At 42.7% G+C, this 22,979-nt stretch overlaps 1 protein-coding gene across 2 annotated transcripts in view; it reads right to left on the reverse strand.

The window, feature by feature from the left end:
• The window catches only part of ADAMTS3 (ADAM metallopeptidase with thrombospondin type 1 motif 3), a 210,730-nt gene extending 194,522 nt beyond the window's left edge, over positions 1 to 16,208 (reverse strand). Inside the window, exons 1-3 of one of the 2 annotated variants that reach the window (XM_074993798.1) lie at positions 15,849 to 16,208; positions 14,259 to 14,286; positions 1,614 to 2,020 (exon numbers count right to left, since the gene is read on the reverse strand). In XM_074993798.1, the coding sequence (XP_074849899.1) occupies positions 1,614 to 2,020; positions 14,259 to 14,286; positions 15,849 to 15,917 (504 nt within the window). In that variant the 5' untranslated portion in view covers positions 15,918 to 16,208. The remainder of the gene's footprint in view (positions 1 to 1,613; positions 2,021 to 14,258; positions 14,287 to 15,848) is intronic. The other variant, XM_074993799.1, reaches the window with a different exon arrangement.
• Positions 16,209 to 22,979: the final 6,771 nt, after the last annotated feature.

Below are 22,979 nucleotides of genomic sequence, written 5' to 3' on the forward strand. Positions count from 1 at the left end.
TGTCTAATCCATGTATTGTCTTGAAGCATCGTCTCACTTAATGCAGGCACTTCATTCAGGATTGCTGATTACACACAGCTCCCAGCCTCGGCAGCACATTTAGAACGAGAGTTTTATAGCAGACACACACTTGGCTCAAAAATCTGCATGCATCTTTGTAAATTATGCATTCTGTTACCAAACGGGAATTTAAAAAACCCAGCGATTGAGCATGTTAGCTACAGACTACCAAATAATAAATAAACTAAAATAAACAAATAAATAATTAATCCCTTCCTTTAATTAAGGAAAAAGTGAGAGTTTTAACAGAGCATGGCCCCAAACTCTATATGATTCACATACTGTACATGGTTCAACAACCCATGCAGTGAGTAGCTCATGTGAAATAAATTATGCACAATTTCACATTGCATTCCAGAAACAAAGGAGCATAGCTGGCTAGTACCTATGGCAGAATAAGATCAAATCATTTATGTGTTTGGTATCCAAGCCGGGAAGACTTTTTTTTTTTTTTTTACAAAAAAAAAAAAAAAAGAGACACATCTGTCGTTGCAAGCCTGCACATACCATTTCTCTCTTGAAGAACAGTATATAAAAGCACGACATTAATCTTCCCAGAAGCTACATTTATGTTAATAAACTGCATATGCAGTCACTAAACATCTAACCAGGTCAAAAGTACCTTCAGGACACAACACCCATAAGTACCGTGATCCAACTGATGCTGCCAAAGAGTTAGATCAATATTAGGGATATTAACGGTTAACCAGTAAGCCTCACCCTAAACAGATGAGACTTACTGGTTACTTTTAACTGGTGAAGGCTGGAGGAGCCCTCAACCTCACTGAAGGTGGCGGGGCTCTCCAACCCCCACCAGTTAACCAGAGCCAGTAAGTCTCATGCATTTACTGTGAGGCTTACTGGCTAACCATTAACATCCTTAATATTGATCTAGCTCTTCAAAAGCATCAGCTGGATCACAGTCCAGGGTGCAGCTGCTCAGCCGAAGCAGCCCTTGTCCAGAGTGGGGCAGGTGGGACAGAGGCTGCTCTGGCTGGGCTGGTGTGCCCCCCCAGGAATGCTCCCCATTTAACTGGTTAAATATAATATTTAACCAATTAAACTGAATTTTACCTGTCTAATTAATATAAAATAAACGAGGGCCCATTTTTCTAAATAAACATGTCTGATTATTTTTCAAGTGTCATTGTTATTTTGGAGGTGATCAGCATATGAATTTGTTGTACCTCAAAATTATACATTTACTTATCTATTTATAACTTTTAAGCTCTCTAACTGTGAAACTGTTAATGATAACTTTGTAACACGTATGTTCCCTGTTTACAATGTACCACAAAAGCAAAAGACAATGCTAAGAGGTTTGATTTTTTTTCCACCTCTCCTACTGTGATATTATAAAGAATAAATTCAGCAGCGTAGGTATTCCAGCATGAGGCCCGGTGACTCCACATAAAACAAATGTGCAATTTCTAATGGATTTGGAAAAATAAATTAACCAAATCATACCATAACTGTTAGGTATTTAACAGTAACTATATCTTTGTGGAAAAGGAATAAAGATCCAAATACATATGCCATGGGATGAATCTTACCAGACCATCGCAGTTGCTAATGGCAACAGATGCTCCTGGGATATCAGTGATATCTCCAACATATGCACAATTGGTCCACAGAGGTTCCTTTTTCCATATCCGCTCTGTTGCGCTTTGAGTGTGACTTTTGTTACCAGCATCAGCTCCATTTCCAGTTTCCACAGAGTCTTCATACCACTCCACTACAGCCTCAGGAGCCACCAGACGGGTGTTAGGTCTCAGCCTGAGATGAAATTCCTTTCCAAAAGCTGTGATGTTAAAATACAGTTGTTTGGGGCTTTGGGACACATCCCTTGCTAATCTTCTCTGATGGCTTGCAGACAGAATATTGGAGATAAAGCTTCCATCCGCACTGGTGCTGATCGGAGTCACTAACCCATACTGCCTCGGTCTGATCTTTGGTAAATCTGCTCAAAAAAAAACAAAACAAAACAAAAACACACACAAAAATAAACTGAGATGAGTTACAAGAACAGATTTGAAAAACGGGGAACAGATACATGGCTACAGAATAAGAAGCTCCCAAAATAATAATAATGACCAAAGTAATTCACTTACATCTATGTTATCCATTGTATGTGAGTATTCCATATTCCTCCCAAACACAATTAGTAATATGCTGTGGACGCCAGAAAACAAAGGACAAAGAAGATGAATAATGCACATGGGACCTAAATTCAGAGGTGATGTAAGTTCGAGACTCACATGCGAATTTAAGACCCCTTACTTCCATTCACTCCACTGACATATAAAGGAGTCTACCAGTGGAGCCAGAAGATACAAATTAAAATAAGGTTGGAAGTGCTTTAATCTACACCTATAGAACGGATTGTGCTTCTCACACTGGCCTGGAGAGAGCTGCATTAGGCCAATTGGGCCCAATCAGCCAATTAAGCTACAAAAAGAGTGAGATTTAGCCTGGGTGGAAGGTGCTAATTAGATGGGAGTTTACCTGAGGGAGCAGCCTTTCCTTCTACAGAGCCAGGAGGCTGGCAACATGGTCAGAGGAGGCAGCAAGAGGAAAGCCTCCACTCAGTCTTGGCGTACACTGGACCTTACAGTTCACTGCAGATATGCGATTCTAGCTACGGCAATTGTGTAGCTAGAATCAACGTATCCATAATTGACTGCAAGGTTTGCCCTCACTGAGGGAGGTCGAGAGAAGAATCTTCCTACCAACCTCCATTACTCCTCACGAGAGCCAGCATATAGGAGGGTGGACTGTGGATCCCAGAAAGATCGATTTTGCGCGTCTTTACGACATACAATAAATCAAACTCCATGAGATTGACCCTGAACAAGTCAATCTCCTGGTAAGCACAGACATAACCTCACTCTCTCCATGAGGGAAGGAAAACTAGGAGCCCATGTGGAAGCATTTACCTAGTAGACCCTGGAGAAACAGGGATGACTAGCATGGCTAGTGAAGAAGCTTAAAGCAGGTAGGAAGTAGTTGGAGAAATAGAGCAGTTAAGTTTGGTGAAGTCTCAGACCTTAATTGTTCACTGTAGGTCAATGGACTAAAACTTGCCATAAGGGGTGGGCCTGGGTTCTGTGATTTCACTTTTTTGGGGGAACCTTTCAGAGTCCTTCCCCATCATCCAGTGAAGAGTGGTATTGCTCGAGGCAATGAACGGGAAGACTCCCGTCACTGCAAAATGACACAGACAGGTAGTGGGCATGAGGACTGCCTGATGCAGGACCCAGAAAGCCCCACCCCTAGGAAGCAAAATCACAGGGTGACCTGGCTAGAGGGCTGTGCTTGGAAGCAGCTGTATTGCAACAGAAGGTGCCACCCAATGGAGAGCAGAGCACCCAGTGACCGACTACTTACAGTATTTGAGTGATGTCAACTTAGTCTCCCTTCCATAAGGATAGAGTGCATCTAGTTAGATTCCCCAGCACTAGTTTAGAGATCACTCCTCTGTTTGACCTCAAAGTCAATCCTGAATTTCCTTTTTTTTTTCCTGTGCTACAGTCCTGTCTTTACAGTTACCCTAACACAGCAGTTTGTACCATAACATTGTTCTCTCTCCTCAGTGCTACACAAACATGCAGAGATAAAATCCATTTTCTGTTTTGGATTTTAACAAAACATTGCCCACCACATTACACAGCTAGAAAATAATTTCAGCTAAAGCCCAGTCTCGCAGATGTCATCCGTTGCCAGATCTCCACTGACTTCAAGACAATCATAAAGTTGTCCCTTCAAATACATCATATTTATTCAACTTATTACATCACTTCAATTCTAACCACAGACATATTATTACATTGATTGCATAAAAAGCCACAATGTTTTAGTACCTTCATGTGGTAGCAAGCATGTTTAAACTTAATAAAAAGAAAACAAAAATTGAACATGGGCCAGGTCTTCAAAGTTGGGTGAACCCATGATGATGTGCCTGGGTGGGCACCTTGATTGTAAGGCTCTAGGACTTAAGTGGTGTGCGCACAAACGTATCTATCCAATCACACTTGTCCCTCATATCTTTTCGGCTTCAAGCACATTACAGACCCAAGGACTGAACTCCTCCCATTTCAGAGTATTCAGGAGATTCCTTGCGCTTTCAGTGTAAGAGCCAAAACGAGCAAACCCTTTTGTTTGTATTCTCCTTTAAGATTGTTCCACATGGGCATTAAACAAAGCAGTTTGTAGCCCCACACCACAGCTTTCCAAAGTGCGACATTTGCAGAGTCACAATATATATTTCAGAAAACTGAATTATCATGTAAAAATTATATCAGATGGATTCTTAGCATCATCCCAGCAGAAGCCACTGTTAATAAATGTTAATAAATGTATGAACACACAGTCAAATAGACAGGAGTCAAAGTGACTCTGTCTCTTTCCTCTGCAGCTCTTCAATTAATGTCTTTTTTATCCGTTGACCTACTTTTTCCCTTCCTCCGGAAACTCAAAGTAGAATATAATCAAAAACAAAGGAGAAGGGAGAAAGTGTCTTAAAACCAACTGTGAGCAGAGCTGGGGAAGATCCTTGGCATGTTCGATATGCTGTGAGTTCTATCTCCAGGGGAGAGTTCTCGGGTGCTCTAGGATCCGCTTTTGTACCTGATCAGTGCTCCCTGACCTTGGCACAAAGGAGACGTGAGAAAGCCCAGCTGCCTAGCCATTGAGGCTGTGCAAGCCAGGGCAGTCTTGGGACAGATTTAACATAGCCCATGCACCAACCAGATAAACATGCCTAGACTGGGCAGAGATTAAAGATGGGCTAAAGGCACTTTTGCCTACCTGCTTTCCATCAATTCTCATCAGAACAGAGGACTTGACCATAAGTCCTGCCTGATAAATAGAAAAAGTAGCTGATCTGTAAGGTTTAAACTGGGTTCTAGATACACATTTCTGCACAAGTGAATATCAAGGGTACCAGGATGACAGCTGAGGAAATGCAAGGGGAGGGATAGCTCAGTGGCTGGAGCAGTAGCCTGCTAGACCCAGGGTGGTGAGCTCAATCTTTAGGTGGCAATTTAGGGATGTGGGGCAAATAGATTTAAAAATAAAGGTTTGGTGGCTGGTCCTGTCAAGAGGACTGGACTCAGTATCCTCCTGAGGTCCCTTCCAGCTCTTTGAGATGTGTATCTCTATATTTATTTTATGTTTACTGTATAACAGGTGTAACACAAGCAGCAGCAGCACATGTTACTGCATAGTCCCACATCAGTCTCCTGGAAGAACCACTTAGTTGGCAGAGGAAACTTTTTTTCTTCCATTTCCATTCAGTTCTTAGTCTTCTATGAGACTGGCAACAACATAGGAAGTTAAATGATAGCAATGACTTATTTCAATTCAGCCAGCGAATGATTAACCATCCTTAAACTTAAGCGTCAAGTGGAGCATGGTTAAGTTACTCAAGCGAGAGTCTCTGTGGCTGTGTCTACATGGGCACATATCTTCGAAATAGCCATACTTCGAAGATTACTAATGAGGCGCTGAATTGAATATTCAGTGCCTCGTTAGCATTAGGACGCTTCCAGCCGCGGATCTTCGAAAGCACAGCTTTTGAAAGCGCGCGGCTCGGCACAGCTACACAGGGATCCTTTTCGAAAAGACCCGCACCTTTTGAAATCCCTTTATTCCGATCAGTAGACAGGGTGTGTCTACACGGGCACATATCTTCGAAATAGCCATGCTAATGGCCATTTCAAAGATTACTAATGAGGCGCTGAATATTCATTAGCTAATGAATGCTAATGCTAATTCATTTGCGTCCTAATGCTAATGCGTCCTAATGCTAATGAGGCGCTGAATATTCAATTCAGCGCCTCATTAGTAATCTTCGAAATATGGCTATTTCAAAGATATGTGCCCGTGTAGACACAGCCTGTGTCTTTAATTCCCACCATATGTCCCCAACCAGGAGACACCGGGTCCTTTTATTCCTGCATTTTATACTGATTTTACACCAGTGAAACATCCATTAAATCAGTGATGGTAGCTCCTAATTTATATTAAGCAAAAAGTCCCCTAGTACCCCTCCTCTACTTTTGATATATTGATCACATCTTCATCACATGGACTAATAGGAAGGAGACCCTTGAAAAATGCCACCAGGATTTCAACAATTTCCACCCCACTATTAACTTCAGTGTGGACCAATTCATACAGGAGATCCATTCCCGGATATTTCAGTACTCATAAATGATTGTCATATGAATGCCACCCTATACTAGAAACCTCCTTACCATTATTCTTAACTACGTGACTTTGGCTTCCATCCGAAACACCTCACAAGCCCATTGTCCACAGCCAAGCCCTAAGATACAATCGTATCTGTCCCAATCCCTCAGACAGAGACAAACACAAGATCTTTATCAAGCATTCTTAAAAGTTGAACACCTCACCTGGAGAAGTGGAGAAACAGACTGACAGAGACAGACAAGTACCCAGGTGTCACCTCCTTCAATGCAGGCCCAACAAGGAAAACAACAGAACACCACTGGTTATCACCTAAAGCCCCCAGCTAAAGCTCCTCTCGCACATCTACAACCTATCCTGGAAAACAATCCATCACTCTCACAGACCTTGGGAGACTGGCCAGTCCTTGCCGATAGACAGCCCCCCAAAATGAAGGCAGCAGGCAGACACCACACCACAGAAATACTAATCCAGGTACCTACCCATCCAACAAAACTCAATGACAACTCTGTCCACATACCTATATAAGCAGCACCATCAAAGGACCTAACCATATCAGCCACACCATCAGGGACTCGTTCCACTTGTACATCCACCAACGTGAAATACAAGGGCCAGCAAGGTCCCTGTACCACAGAGGTTGGCAACCAAAATAGTTAGAAGAGCCATTTTTTCCAAATCAGTGAGAAACCTCAATAATTCAAGAGCCACAATGCATGTGAATACGAGACGGTCCTTAATAAATAACATCAAACCATGTTTCTGTAACACCTATTTTGAGAACAGCTCACACACAGTGATCTATAATGTGACACATATTTACTGCAACAGATTCACATACTCTTTACATATTCTATTTCCTCACACTTTGTTTGTACCACTGTCTTCTGGACTTTCACTCCCGAACATTCTCTCTCTCTGGAGGACACAAAGGGGAGTAATCCAACCTTTCACGATCACATATTGTTTGCTATTTAGATAGGAGTTGTTTGCTTTGTGCTTTTAGACATTCACAATCTACCAAAAATAACCAGAAAAGGTTTGTATTTTGTTTTAAACTTTACAATTATAGCACTGAGAACCACAAGGATGTCCTTAAAGAGCCTCATGCAGCTCTGGAGTCACAGGTTGCAGACTCCTGCTCTACCATGTTCAGCATAAGACTGGATAAGAATCTTAGGGGGTGAATTTACTACACAAGCAATTACCCCTCTTTTGATAGTCACATCTCTGCAAGGAATGCTGTGAATGTGGCACATGATAAGACTCATTAACCCTGGTCCAACACTTGACAAGCCCTTCTTTTGTGTTCTTACATATACCCCTGCCTCTGTAAGTTCCACACAAACTCATCTGATGGATTGGGTTTTACCCATGAAGGCTTATGCCCTAATAAATCTCTTACGCTATGTCTAGACTGTGGTTACTATTTCAGGATACAACTGTATCCCAAAATGGCAACAAACATATTCCGAAATAACAACTCCATCGCTAAACACTGTGCTCGAAAGAGCAGTGCCCTTGCAAGCGTGGTATTCCATTTCTGCTACCCCTTGTCACAAGAGGGGTAGTGGAAACTTTAAAATAGCCTCTTATTTTGAACTTCACTGCCGTATGGATGGCACCAAATTCAAAATAAGTTAACTTGAAATGATTTACGCAATTTGAATTGAGCAAATTGCAGAAGTTATTTTGAGTTATAGCTATACACCAGACGTAGCGTGAGCCTCTAATGTGCAGCAGAACTCCTTGTTTTTATAACGACCATTACTGAATAAAGCTATTAGGCTATCGGCTATCCATGACTCTTATTGTGATGGTAGAAGGAAGAGAATTCTCTATGCAAAGACAATAATTCTAAACCAAACTGATGCATAAATCTCTCCACCTACTGAGCATGTGTGAGGCACACCTGGCTCAAGGCAGAATTTCCTCAAACTATCATGCACAAAGACAGACAGTGCAAAAAGAATTAACCAGTCCCAATCCCTGCAAACTGGTGCAGGAAGGAGTAGAGGGCAGTCCTACCTTTTTGGTACCCTTTGATAAATCTTTACTATTCAGTTGCTAAGATACCAAGGAGTGCCACAGAAAGTTCTCCAAATAACCATACTTAATTAAATGAACTAAAACATATCCACTCTGAACCTGAAACAGATTCAAAGGAACAACAAGTAACAGTCTCTTGTACCCATTAGCAATCCAGTACCTATTTACACAAACCAACTACTGAGTACCGATAATGTAACTGGGAAATTCTCAATTGCTACATTGAACAATTTCTCCCAGCTATATAGTCTATTTCTTACCCTCCATGCACTCCAAAAAACCTCTGCTATAGTACAACACCATCATGGCTAGTTGTACAGGCTGCGATGTAAGGTTTGGCATCCTCATAGTGCCCCTTCCATGACATTTAAAGTCTCTGTATCAACTTCATATCTCCGATCACTAGCCAATTCTGCACAGTTAAAATTACCTGGTTTGGCAGCAAAGTTGATTCTGCATTAACATCCTTGATTTCCAACAGTTGCATTTGAGAAGTTATTTTGTACTTTTTATGGTAATATTTCCAGATTTCAGGTTGTGGGACCAAGCAAATTGCTGTCATTAACAATGAAAACAGCCAGCTGACCACAAGGAGGTAGGAAAAGACTATTAAAAGTTTTTGCCATCAGCAAATGAGTTTCCAAGGCCTGCAAATGGTGAATTGGAAAAAGGAAGTCTCTTTTGTTCAGTGGCAATTAAAATTAAATGTCACATATTTAAATACTGAAGAGATCCAAACCCTTCTGCTGACTTCAGTCAACCGTGTTTGTAGGCTGCAGTAGATGGAAATGTTCTTCCATCTGTAGGTGTTCTCTTTTTCCAATTCTTCATTTTCACAGCTGCACTGTTTCGTTAATTCCAAGTTTTACTAATAATCAGTGAAAATTATGAGGAGAAAGAGGTGCAGTTTAAGTTACATTTTTTTCCATTTTTCAACTGGTCTCAAAATTTCTGTGACAACTGTATAATGCTTATGTTATATGTATTAAAATCTAAATAATATTAAGACTTTAGCAAAGCTGAACCACATGCCATTAATTACCTTATTAGAACCAAAATTAAAATTCAAATGTCTTCACTTTCTTCACCTAACTACATTTGGAAGAAGGATTGTACAGGTTGCACCGCCCTGACCAGTCTCAAACAAGAAATTTTGCCTAATCCGAGGAGCCCCATGCATGGGCCCACAGCAGGCACCCTGCCTAACATCCCCCGCACCCCGCTCCCTCCCCGCCACACACTGGGCTATTTGTCCAGCTGCTGTGGGGCCATGCAAACTCCTGCCCTGGCCCCATGTTGCCCCCTGCTGCCAAAGGATGCCAGTTCCTCCAGCCCCGCACAGCTGCTGGGGGATGTTGGCTCCAGCTTGTCATCCTGCCCAGGCTCTCTGCTTCAGGACCATCCCTGTTCCTGATGAACAAGGGAGTGACAGTTTTAGGAGGTGCAACCTGTATCCTCATGGAAGGGGTTTTCTTTTCTTTCAATAGGATGTATTGGTCAAAATTTGGGAACCTGGACAAAGTAAGAGCACCGGATTCACAGACAGGCACCTAAATAAGTAGGCTTATTTTCTGAAATGCTGAATGTCTACAAATTCCACTCAAGGCAATGAGTACTTAGCACCTATAGAAATCATGACAAGTTAGGTAGGCATCTAATTAACGGGAAGCCAGTTTGTAAGTTTGGTTTAATATTTCAGAAGTTTTTCTTTGTTAATCATTAACAATGAAGAAGGGTTTAAACCAGAGTTTCTTTCCTCCAACTTGAATCTGTACTGAGCTTGTGAGGCCAACTTCTGCCATCTGCGTACAATCAGACTACTTCAGTCCCTTTACTGATTACTTTGAGCAGTTGTAGGGTGTATTCCATGCCAGACAGGGTGGCAGAATCTAGCTCAGACTGATTAATTTATCATAGCCCTACAACAAGTGATAGCATCTATGCAGGATGGAGTACAATAGCTACCACGTAATATTCAAAGGCAGAAGTAGCATCTTGGAAACCTGCAGGAATAGAATATGACATCCATAAGTGTTACTTTTACCACTAAGATCTGGCTCCTTGGTTTCTACCATAACATACTGTATGTTACACACTATCCAAGTTGACAATATACAATAGTGGAGAATGTATTTATTTGGTCATTTTAATCAGAAAACATGCTATGCCCACATCATATGGGAAGGACAGTTGTAACAAAAATTTGGATCCGTCTATGCATCAAGGTATATCTGGGGTTCGATTTAGCATGCCTAGCGGTGATGCGCTAAATAGAACCATCAGGGCTTGACAGTCTACCCTGGTACTCCTCATTCTCACGAGGAGTAAGGAAGGTTGATGAGACAGTTTCTCCTGTCGACCTCCTTGTGAGGACAGCCTGATAAATTGATCTTAGTACGTCGATTTTAGATACGCAACTGGTGTAGCAGGAATTGCGTACCTAAGATCGACTTTCAGATCAAGGGTCAACCTGCCCTAAGAGGTGGCCTTCAAGCTAAAACCACAAAAATAACAAATTATCAGCTTTTGGGGCATAAAGGGACATTGTGTTTTACCTACTGTGACATATCTAAGGTGGGAGCATCCAGAGCCTATTTTTCAAGGGAAAAACTGGGAAGAACTGTTTAGAATTCTTACATTTCTAGATAAATGGTTAGCATCTAGTACAGTTGCCACTTTATCACAGTAGTCTAGAGGCTGTGAAAAGCCAAAGGGCTGAGTTGAACAGGGTTGCTCCAGTAGTTCAGCAAAGTATTTCTCACCCCGGAGATGGGTGATGATACAATACATCATACAATAGAATAGAATATAATACATCTCCCCTTTGTTGAGACCGCTTTGAGGTTAAGAAGCAAGTTTGGTTGCTCTCTTCTGTCCATCCTAACCAGTTCAGAATTATCACACGCCAGACTCAGAGTTGGATCTGGCACTTTTTGGCCAAAAGCAAGGTCAGGGTAAGTGGAAACAGAAGATGGAATCAGAGTGATACCCTCCAGAGCCCCAGATAGGTCAGGCATCAATAGGAACTGCGTTTGTCCAGCACTTCTTTTAAAAAGAAAAAAACTTGAGCAGGGTAAACAAAAAAAAAAAAAAAAAAAAAAAAATATCGAGGCTCTCAAGTTTAATGGCTAGTGAAATATTTTCCTCAAATGGCCTCAAAATTGTATTGTGAGCTTGACACGGTGCAACTAGCATCTGAAGTACTCCCTTCCTGAATGGCCATACAGGAATCTTTCTGCTATTTTTCACAGTTTCTGTAGTGCTACAGACCCTTTGCATCATCCCAATAGAACTGTTTTATCCAGATGAGAAGACAAGATGTGCAATCTCTCCAAAGCGCCCTTCAAGTGGTAGGGCTAACAGCACTGTCAACTCCCAGCACGTACACACAGTGGGATTCTGAAGCACGCAGACTGGAGCTATTCCAACAAAGTTTCAAACTGTCTCTCAGTAATGCTTTTCTCATTCCAACATCTGAAATAGTCTTATACACAATAAGATTTCTGCCTGACAATTATTGTGCACCTATTCATTGCATTAAGTTACACACTAATGTAATACATTAATTTAGTGCAACTCACTGCATTTATACATGCTATATGTTTTTTTTAATTTATGTAATTAAACTCATCTTACATGATGATTCAGGGCACAAGCAAAGATCAGCTGCTGAACAGAGCAGCCACAGACTAAAGTTGAAAGAAGAGTACATAAGAAGCTGCAAGTAATACTTGAACATGCTGGTACATACTTAGAGGAGGTTCTAAGGCAAGTTTAACTGCATGTACGCAGCAGCAGAAAACACTTGAAACTGTGTAAACAACACATGTTCTTACAGAGGGAAATGCAATCAGATTTCACAGGACTAAAGACATTTTAAAAAATGATATAAAATGCCTTTCTGGTACAAATCAGGGCAAAAACTAGTGCTTATAAAACTGCCAGATATTTATTTTAAATGAAAACATGTTACTTCATCAAGATTCTTACCTGCTCAGGAAAACACAATGGGCAAAGCTAGTCACTTAGAATCCAAAGAAGAATGGATAAACTTATGGACCAAATTCACCAGCCCAAGAAACAGTCACTAAAGAGTTTGAAGGCAGTGAAAGTAAGTTGTAGTGAGCTCTTACAAGACATCAAATCCAGCTACGCTCAAAAGGAGCTGCAGACCGCAAAGGCTCCTATTACCACCTCAAGCTAAAAAAGGAGAAATCAGTCCAGTTATACCTAGGGATCCAGGTTTGCCCCACGTATGCAAGATCACATCCGTAGTCTTTGTGGGTGTTTCAAGAACACTCCCAGATTATGTCAACCAAGACATGAAAAAAGATTAAAAAAGAAAAATAAGAGAGAGGGAGAAAAGAGATGTATTTTCCAGGATAAGGATTTTTTTTCCCCTCAAGTATGATATAATTTCTAAGAGTAGTATTTCTGTATAGCTTACAGTTATTGAAACTCAAGAACAATTCAAATTACATGGAAAAAACAGAACACAAAACACAAAGTCAGCACACAGTTGGAAAAAAAAGGGTTTGCCAATTAAATGTAAACCCACATAAGTGCCTCATTTCCCATTACTCATAAGTAATAGTGGAAATTAACCGCAACACACTAAAATTCTGCCAGAACTGAAATGAAGAAAAAGACCTCCACAATTCAGGAAAGTGCTTGAGCTTGCTTTTGAAACACCTGGCAGATGCTGGAGGGTTAAAACTTCAACTGGGAAAAGTAGGTGTCCCATGTAGCTGATTCATCAGTGTTCATTTCATTTTTTTCTATCTTTCTGTTAAACCCTCTTTGCCTCAGTTTTCATTTATCAGAATTTTCACGATCTGAAGATGTATCTGCCCCACGAAAGCTCATCACCTAATCAATTATTTTCTTAGATGTTAAAGCGCTACAGGACTGCTTTTTTGCTTTGTGAGGATACAGACTAACACAGCTATCTCTCCGTGACAATTTGAGAAAGGTTAGTGGAGTGAGAGCAAGGCCTCCTATATAGCACCTTTATTACAGAATTTGAAAGCATTGTACACAAAACACTACACACACCTCAGAACATCCCGGTGAAGTACTGAAACAAGCTTTTCATAGATGGGCCCACTGAGTAATAACTAAGACTATACTCCCCAGGTCAAATACTAACTCAAGAACAGACTCCACGAGATAAGACACCTATTCCTATATTGTACTAGCTAAAACACATTCCTTTCCATAAAGATAGATGACCAAATTATCTGATGTAAATGGGCACAGCAGTAGCTAAACTGATGGAGCTGTGCCCACAGATTATTTGTTCCAGAATCACCAGACTCTTACTTTAACCACAATCCACTGAGAACTTTAGTATTTCAAAGAAAAAAGTGATTTAAATTCATAATGGCGATGATAAGGTTTTAAAGTGACCAATGGATATTGACGGAGAAACCATTTTTTCTGTTCCCTTATTCACCCCGTATTCTACACTCTCATCACAACAAAATATTTCCAGCTTTAAAAAAATGTTAAATGCTTAAACACAACATCAAGATGCTGTTCAAAAATGTTCTGTCCTGCCCATAACTGAGTAGGTATTCCTTCCTTCATTCAAAAAGTACTCACATAATAAGATTCCCTTGACCTGATTTGCCATGAGATGTGAATAGATGCTTTAAACATGCTTCATTTTTTTAATATCTGTTGGTTTTGTTCTTTTAAAACGGAAAGAGTAGATATTATTGAATAAGTGTGAGGGTGCTAATCAGAGGCCATAAAGATTAATTACATTATTGCAGAACTACACAATTCTACTGGGAAGAAAACTATAGTTAAAGTGTGAAAATGTTAGTTGCACATGCACTAATAGTGTCGTCTCCAAGAAAAAAATTAAATAAACAGATTTATTCGGCTTATTTATTTCACTGTACTTTCTGGAAAAAAGAGTACATGATGCTTACCTGTTTGGGTCATGCCTTCTTTACCAGCCTGCAGAGAGAGAGAAAAACAAAAACAACACACACAATACTGTTATTTTAGTTATTATGTGATGTGTTACTGCAAAATGTATCTTTCTGGAAGGTGGAAAATCACTTGGTACGTATTGCACTGTTGCTACATTTCTGCTTTTGGTTTTCTACAGTGGCATTTTCCCCTAACTGAATAACCAGCTGTTCCCACCAATATACTAAGAGATTCTATAATAAGTTTAACATAAATAGAGCAGCTAAGAAGTCCTAATTCTGAATGAACCATTCTATAAATTGTGACACTGTGCCAAAAAATAATTCCAGTGGCCTAAGAAAGGCCTTAAAATTAATTAGAGCTATGATTCCTGAAGAGTAGGACTGTGAATGAATAGTCGGGTATGTGTGCAGACAGTTTTGGTACTAGGAAAACCAAGGAAAGCAAACTACCCTTCCCTACCTATAGGCTGTTAGGCATCTGGCTGAATAACTCATGCAAAGAGATAGGAGAGCTATACACACACAAGTCAGAAGAGAGAGCAGCCTAGCCTGCTGAGTCAAGCACAAAACTCCCACTGACTTCAGCTGGCTGCAGGATGGGACACAGGGAAGCTGCTGCCAGACTAAGGACTCATTCAGGTTTGGTAGGGTTAACTTCCTGGGGAAAGAAGAGAGGACACTAAACTCTGCAAAAAGAAAAGGGGCAAAGAAAAGACAGCCCAGAAACAGAAAAGGGAGAAGCCAGGAAAAGCTCCCACCAGCCACCACCTCCTCCGATCTGTCAAACTTTGCAGCAAAAGGATGGGGCAAGCAATTCCCTTTTGACACATGCATAATAGATCTCTCTCCCCTCCAGCCAAATTATTTCCTCTTGGGCCGCCAGTTTCCTCACTGGCATGAAAGAGACCAGAAGACAATTACAAGCGCCTTGAAAAAAAAAATCTCTCTTTGAATGCATTTCTTAAGGGATCCCAATGAAATGGGGGGAGGCGGGAGACAAGCAAACCAGCTCCTAGCTTCCTTCAGGATTCTAGATGCCGCAGGAGAGAGGGAAGGTGACCGATAACAAAAAGAAGAGAGCCACTCTCCTGGTGGTGGTGGCAATATTCTTCTCTCTCTGCTGATACTAGGCATCACGGTGTAGACTAATAACTTCAAATTATAACAGAGAGGGAGCCGTGCTAGTCTATATACTATCAAAACAAAAAAGCAGTCAAGTAGTGCTACTTGACTGCTTTTTTGTTTAAATGATAGCTTTGGCAGCAATAATTCCTTTGAGGTCAAGCAATTAAACACGTGCATGAAAATGCCCTACATAAAACCCAGGGAAACATTACAGAGGGCGGTGGAGGTAGGTGAAAATAAATTATTGCTATTACACTGTCCAGCAATTTAACAGGAGGGAGCTCTTCGGCAGCAGTCGTCCCACCAAGATGGAGCAAGAGCAATCAGTCCCTAGAAATAAAGGCAGAAAACCCAAACCACCCCCACCCCCTGCCATAAAAGCCAAGCCAGGAAAGAAGTGCATGAACTCAAGGGGGGCAGAGGGGCGCGCACAGCTGCGTGCACATTGCATCCACTTACTTGGTGAGCCGCTGAAGTCCGAGCCTCTAGGAGAGAGGCTGCAACTACCAGCAGTGACAGGAGAACCATCCCGAGCCCAGCTGCCGCCGCCCCAGAAAAAGCACCCGGTGCGCGCGCGCGGGGACCCCGGACGGCTTTGCAAGGTCCGCCGGCGCGTGGGCGTGGGTTGCACCCAAGGGGAGCCGGGACCAGCGTGGCCGCGGCGCTGCGCCGCTTTCCTCCGCGGGCTGCTCGCCAGCCCACGTGTCCGCCGCTCAGAGCAGGAGCCCGGGCAGGGTGAGTAGCTGCGGGGCCGCCTGTTGCTCGCCGAGTCCTGCCTGCTCCCCGGGCAGCGCAGCGCAGCCCGACCTGCGGGGCTAATAAAGCTGCCTGCACCGGCCCCCGCCTGGGCTCCTCCTCCTCCCCCCGCGCCGCGCGCGCCACCGACGTCAGGGGCTCCCCTGGCGCGAGCCGGCCGCTTCCCCGGGCTGCCCCTCGCGGCGGCTTGGCTGTAGGTTCTGTCCGTGCAGCGCCCCGGCCGGGTTCTGGCGGGCAGCGCTTGCACGGGGTGCAGGCCGGAGCGGGCGGGCGGCCGGGCGCCTCTGGAGGGAGATGCTGGAGGGCCTCAGCCAGCCGGCGCTTGGAACAGGGTCCCGGCCACAGGAGCCGGGCCTGTTGTGCACCTTTCCTGGGCACACGCTGCCTGCGGCGTGGCTTGCAGGGGGGCGGGGGCTCCAGCCCGTTGTTTTACTGAGCCCACAGCCCAACCAGTACTGGGAAGGGAGGGTTTTTCTGAGCGGCAACAGAGCAGTAAATGAAATATACGGACAGCAGCTCCCTGACTATTTAATTACATGTATATATAAACAGGTCTGAGCAGTTATTTGAATTGGTCTGTCACTTTTTAAATCCTTACTTTAAAGTAACAAATCCACAAAGCAAACAGCTTTCATCATATTAATCATATGCCCACCTCGTCTACAAACTGCTTTTTTTTTATTGTCCTTGGATGGTCCGGATCCTTCAAATATTTATACACCCATTTAACTTCATGCACAGCATGTAGTCCTGTTAACTTTGATGGCAGTCTGCTATCTTGCGAATCTAAGGGAATGTGAATTCTTTGAACTCAATCTGTATAATTAGGCATGTGCCTGCATCTTTGCAGGATGAGAGTCTAGCTCCCAGTCACATGGATACAAAGGTCTGCCACACCTACACAGGATTGTAGGCTCTCTAACAACAATCCTGATTCTGCTTAATACACTTCTTGTCTTTTCTAGTTGCCTGGGAAAAGCCAAGGACATACACAAGATCACCTCACTGAGCTAATGAATATGTTCATCTATGTGTATCTCAGAATCAAAAGATTTATTTCATAGAGCTGACCAGGGGCCTTTCCAGCTGCAATGCTGTTGATGGCTGTCTTCAGTTCATCCACAGTCGGCTCTTGGTCCAGTTCGTCCATTACTGGTAGGAGCTCGAGGGTATCGAGGGCTGCGTCAACCACAATGTTCTCGCGTGAGTACAGCTCAGAGTAGTGCTCAACCCAGCGCTCCATCTGTTTGGCTTTGTCAGCGATGACTTCACCAGATTTGGATTTCAGAGGTGCCATCTTGTTCTGGGTGGGTCCTAATACCTTCTTCATACCCTCGTACATTCCTCTGAGATTACCAAAGTCGGCACAGGTCTGAATGCTGCTGCATAGCTGGAGCCAGTGGTTGTTGGCACAGCGCCTGGCTGTCTGCTGTACTGTTCTTCTGGCCTCTCTAAGTGCTTGCTGGGTATTCTGGCTCGGTGAGCGTTTGTACTCCAAGAGTGCAGCGCGCTTCTTTTCAATGACTGGAATCATCTCATCAGAGTTAGCTTCAAACCAGTCGGCTGGTCAGGATGGTATACCACCAGAGGTAATCAAATGTGCCGCGGATACACTCCTGGAACCCCTGCATGAGCTACTGTGCCTGTGCTGGAAAGAGGGTGAGGTTCCACAGGATATGCGTGACGCTAACATTGTAATGTTGTATAAGAACAAAGGAGACGGAAGCAACTGCAACAACTACCGTGGAATCTCCCTCCTAAGCGTCACTGGTAAACTGTTCGCTCGCGTCATCCTTGGCAGACTCCAGAAGATTGCTGAAAGGGTGTACCCCGAATCGCAGTGCGGATTCCGTGCAGAGTGGTCTACCGTTGATGTGGTCTTCTCTCTAAGGCAGCTGCAGGAGAAGTGCAGGGAGCAGAGAAAGCCACTCTACATAGCCTTCATCGACTTGACCAAGGCTTTTGACTTGGTCAGCAGGGATGGTCTGTTCAAACTGCTCCACAAGATAGGCTGTCCTCCAAGGTTACTCAAGATGATCCAGTCGTTCCATGAAAACATGAGAGGAACCATCCAATATGACGGCGCATTATCGGATGCTTTCAGAATCAGGAGCGGCGTCAAACAAGGATGCGTGCTTGCTCCGACATTGTTTGGGATCTTCTTCGTGCTCTTCCTGAAGCATGCCTTTGGATCTTCAACAGAGGGCATCTTGCTGCACACAAGATCTGATGGGAAACTGTTTAACCTTGCAAGGCTGAAAGCGAAGTCTAAGGTGCGAGAAGTCCTCATCAGAGACATGCTGTTCGCAGACGATGCTGCTGTAGTGTCTCACACAGAAGACCAGCTTCAAAAACTGCTGGATCGGTTCTCCAAAGCGTGCAAGGACTTTGGGCTTACCATCAGCCTAAAGAAGACAAACGTACTCGGTCAGGATGTTGCTGAATCCCCATCAATCAGCATTGACAACTATACGTTAGAGGTTGTCCACGAGTTCGTTTACCTCGGGTCCACCATCACTGACACCCTGTCGTTGGACACTGAGCTAAATAGGAGGATCGCAAAAGCGGCCACAACTCTGTCCAGACTCAGCAAGAGAGTGTGGAATAACAACAAGCTGTACACTCACACCAAAATGCAAGTCTACAGAGCCTGCATCCTCAGCACCCTCCTTTATGGCAGCGAGACTTGGACCCTATATGCCCGCCAGGAAAAGAGGCTGAACGTCTTCCACTTGTGCTGCCTCAGGCGCATCCTTAGAATATCATGGAAGGACAGAGTGACCAACACTACCGTCCTCGAGCAAGCTGGAATCCCAACCATGCACACCCTCCTCAGGCAGCGTCGACTCCGCTGGCTTGGCCACATCCACAGGATAAACGATGGAAGGATTCCAAAAGACATCCTGTATGGTGAGCTAGCCTCTGGCAAAAGACCTCCCGGACACCCCCAGCTGCATTACAAAGATGTCTGCAAGAGAGACTTCAGAGAGGTAGACATCGAACTGGACAACTGGGAAGATCTAGCAGACGACCGCAGCAGATGGAGGCAGGGGTTACACAAGGGCCTTCAGAAGGGCGAGTTGAAGATCAGACAGCTAGCAGAGGAGAAGCGAGCGCACAGAAAGCACAATAAGGACTTGCCAGACACCCACTACATCTGCAAGAGATGCAGCAAGGACTGTCACTCTCGTGTGGGTCTTTATAGTCACAGTAGATGCTGTAAATGAAGTCCTCAATTGAAACTTTAAAGGGCGCGATCCATAGTCTATGCAGACTGAAGGATGCCTACTATTTCAAAGAGCTATCTTTTAACAAGACAGGGATAGAAATAATTCCCTGCATAAATGGCTCAGCCAACGCCACAGCGAAGGATGAATTCCGCAAGTCAGGATTATTCAGCCTGGTCATCCACATTCTGCATTTTAAACATTCTGTGGATCGAGATGCTAAGGTGGTACGTTACAAGCAATTCTCAATCCTGCACACAGGGAAAAACTAAAATTTCCCTCTAATCAACAATTTTGTTTTTGTCTATGAACATTTTTGATGAAAATTTTCTTTTCATCAGTTTTTTTCTTCAAAAACGTTTGGGTTTTTGAATGAAACCTCCCCAGCCCTCAGAGTGGGGGAGGGAAAGAGGAGTTGTTGAAAAAAATTGCAAAGAAAATTAGACTGAAAAACATTTGGAAGTTTTGATGAAAACCAGAAAAAATGAATTGAAAATACAGAAATTTCCATTTTGACATGACATTTTTATCAAAGAACTATTTTGAATTAAATAATTCAGGCAGACCTATATCAACAACAGCAATGCGGAGGCAGCAGTGAGAACATGCGGGGAGTTGGAAAGCTGGTTTAGAACAAGTAGAGGTACAAGACAAGGAGATCCAATATCACCAGGTGTCTTCATCATTCACCTAGAGAGAGCAATGGACAAGATCAAGGACAAAGTAGAAGGGAAATCTGTGGATGGGATGAGAATCAACAACTTGAGGTTTGTAGATGACAGTTATCATTTAAGAAGATGAAGAGAAGTTAGCAAGAGCAGTGTAGGTGCTAAATGAGGGAGGGAAGCGGTACAGACTGATTATGAACATTGATAAAACAAAAACAACAGCATTTGGAGATAAGGAAATCGGAAGGAAGATCAGTATAGACAGGATCGAACTAGAGAAGTTCACGTGTCTGAGGAGCAACATGATGTATGATCTAGACTGTGAGAAGGAAATAGGGACTAGAATAGCAAAGGCAAGAATGAGTTTGAAGGCGATGGATAAGATCTGGAAAAGCAAAGCAATTAGCTTAGGAACAAAGCTGAGCATCTTGAAAACTCACAGAATCACGGGCACTTTCTCATGCTCCTCTACTAACATCATATATGCCATCATGTGCCAACAATGCCCAGATGCTTTGTATATTGGACAGACTTCTAACTCCCTTAGACAAAGGGTTAATAGGCACAAAACAGACATCAAAACACTCGAGATCCACAAACCAGTTAGTCAACATTTTAATGGAGTGGGGCATTCTGTTAATGACGTAAAGGTATGTGTGTTACTGAAAAAGAACTTTCGCACTGTTCTTCAAAGGGAAGCAGCCGAGCTGGCTTTTATATTCAAATTCGGCACATTAACACATGTTTTAAACCGGGAGGGGAACTTTCTGAGTCACTATAGGGGCTCATCTGCATACTTGGATTAATCTAATTCTTGACCTCCCCCTGCACCCCTCCACTCTCTGATTTGCTCACCTTGATTATCTTTTTCTGATTTGTCCTCCTTGCTTACTGTTTTTGGCTCTCTGTGCCTTAAATATTGAGTCTGTTCTGGTCTGGCTATGGTCTGAAGAAGTGGGTCTGTCCCACGAAAGCTCACCTAATAAACTATTTTGCTAGTCTTTAAAGTGCTACTGGACTGCTTTTTGTTTTGATCTTGAAAACGTGTGTTCAGCAGCATGTTGTGTGGATGTGAGACATGAGTGATAATGAAAGATTTGAAGAGAAGGATACTGGCATTCAAGAGGAGTTGTTAGAGAAAGGTCCTAAGAATAAGATGGATTCAGAAGGTCACCAATGGGGAATTATATAGGAAGATACAGCTGAAAGAGATCCTACTGCACAAGGTTATGCAATAGAAGTTACAGTTATTTGGGCATGTCTGCAGAATGAATGATGAACAAAAAATCAAGACCCTGGTATTTGGTATAATGGATGGTTTGAAAAGTAGAGGCAGACCCCCACAGAGAATGGGTAGATGATACAGTAGATTGGTGCAGAGCCGGTCTACAGAAATTAAGCCACTCTGCACTAGACAGGAAAAGATGGAAGGAAATAGCGAGAGAGGCATCAGACACTCATGAGCACCCAGTCCATGGTGGTGGTTGTTGATGATGATGATAATAGTCTTTTACTGTCTTTCAGGAATATGTGCTCAAAGGATGGGCTGAGTTTCTGTTTATCATCTGTTGTGGTGTGTATTTGTAAGAGCTGAAACAAATGTGTTAAGATTCCAAGTAGTTAATCTCATTATCACATTGTGTTAATATGAAAAATGTAAGTCCTGTTTACTACTCATAAGGTGGTTTCATGGTACAAACTATAACTGGTTACTACTGGCCTTTATTTAGCAATGAGTTGAGCTCCATGCTGATGGAGCCTCATGCCTGTTTAGAGATGCAGTGAAGTCAGTTCATGGATGTCCTGGCTACTCTGGAACCATGGTAAGTTTAACAAGTATCATGCAGGTGAACCCCTGCATGATTGGGGCATAACTCTATTAAGTCCCCAGATTCCCTTTAAAAATGAAATGTGGGTTGCAACATCAGTACTACTCAACCAGTGACCCTTTAACATCAGCAGTTAAGATATCCGAGGACTGCAGTAGTACCTCTCACATATGGAAGATCATACCTCTCAATTCCTGGTCCTTTATTTTAAGAGACATCGTTCTGTCACACTGTTCTGCAGAGTAGCAATGGCAGATTTTTGTTTCTTCAGGCAATTATTGCCTGAATATTGTAAAGCTGTAAATGAATGAGGCACACATGACCCATGACAATAGCAACAGAGAGATAGCCATGTTAGTCTATATTCTATCCAAACAAAAAAGCAGTCCAGTAGCACTTTAAAGACTAACAAAATAATTTATTAGGTGGTGAGCTTTTGTGGTCTGAAGAAGTGGGTCTATCCCACGAATGCTCACCACCTAGTCAATTATTTTGTTAGTCTTTAAAGTGCTACTGGACTGCTTTTTTGTTATGACCCATGACAAATTCAGATGGTAGCTTCCCCTATCCCCACCAAACTATCTTACTTTTTTAAATCAAAATAGTAAACAATGAGCTAGGTTTGTGGCTCAACAAATAATTTAGGATACATGGACTTTATACTGTTGCAATACTTATTATCTTTAGATATTGTCAATTGTACAAAACAAATACAATAGCAACTAATTACAGTCTATATATACCCATTCAAAACAATTATACATTGTGCAACTAGCATCTGCATGAGTGGTAGGGCAGAGGCAGTGGCAAGTAGTTTAGCTGAATTTTCCATATATTTTCTCTAAATATGCAGTACACCTGTGCAACCTTAATTCAACCTTCTTGTCTGCATTACGATACATCTTTATTTACACAATTATATACTATTTTCCACAGGATCCCTACCTTATTTAATGCACTGAAGGGACGGTACTCAGTTAATGACGTGTTATTCAATATTTTGTTCTTCAGTTGGTGGTCCTAGGTCTTACGTATTGCAGGCTACTCAAACCATACTCTGAAAGAAAAGAATTATTAAATTCTCCATATGCTTTTGTCTGGCATTCATGA

The sequence above is a fragment of the Carettochelys insculpta genome, chromosome 4, assembly GCF_033958435.1.
Source record: "Carettochelys insculpta isolate YL-2023 chromosome 4, ASM3395843v1, whole genome shotgun sequence".
Lineage (NCBI taxonomy): Eukaryota > Metazoa > Chordata > Testudines > Carettochelyidae > Carettochelys > Carettochelys insculpta.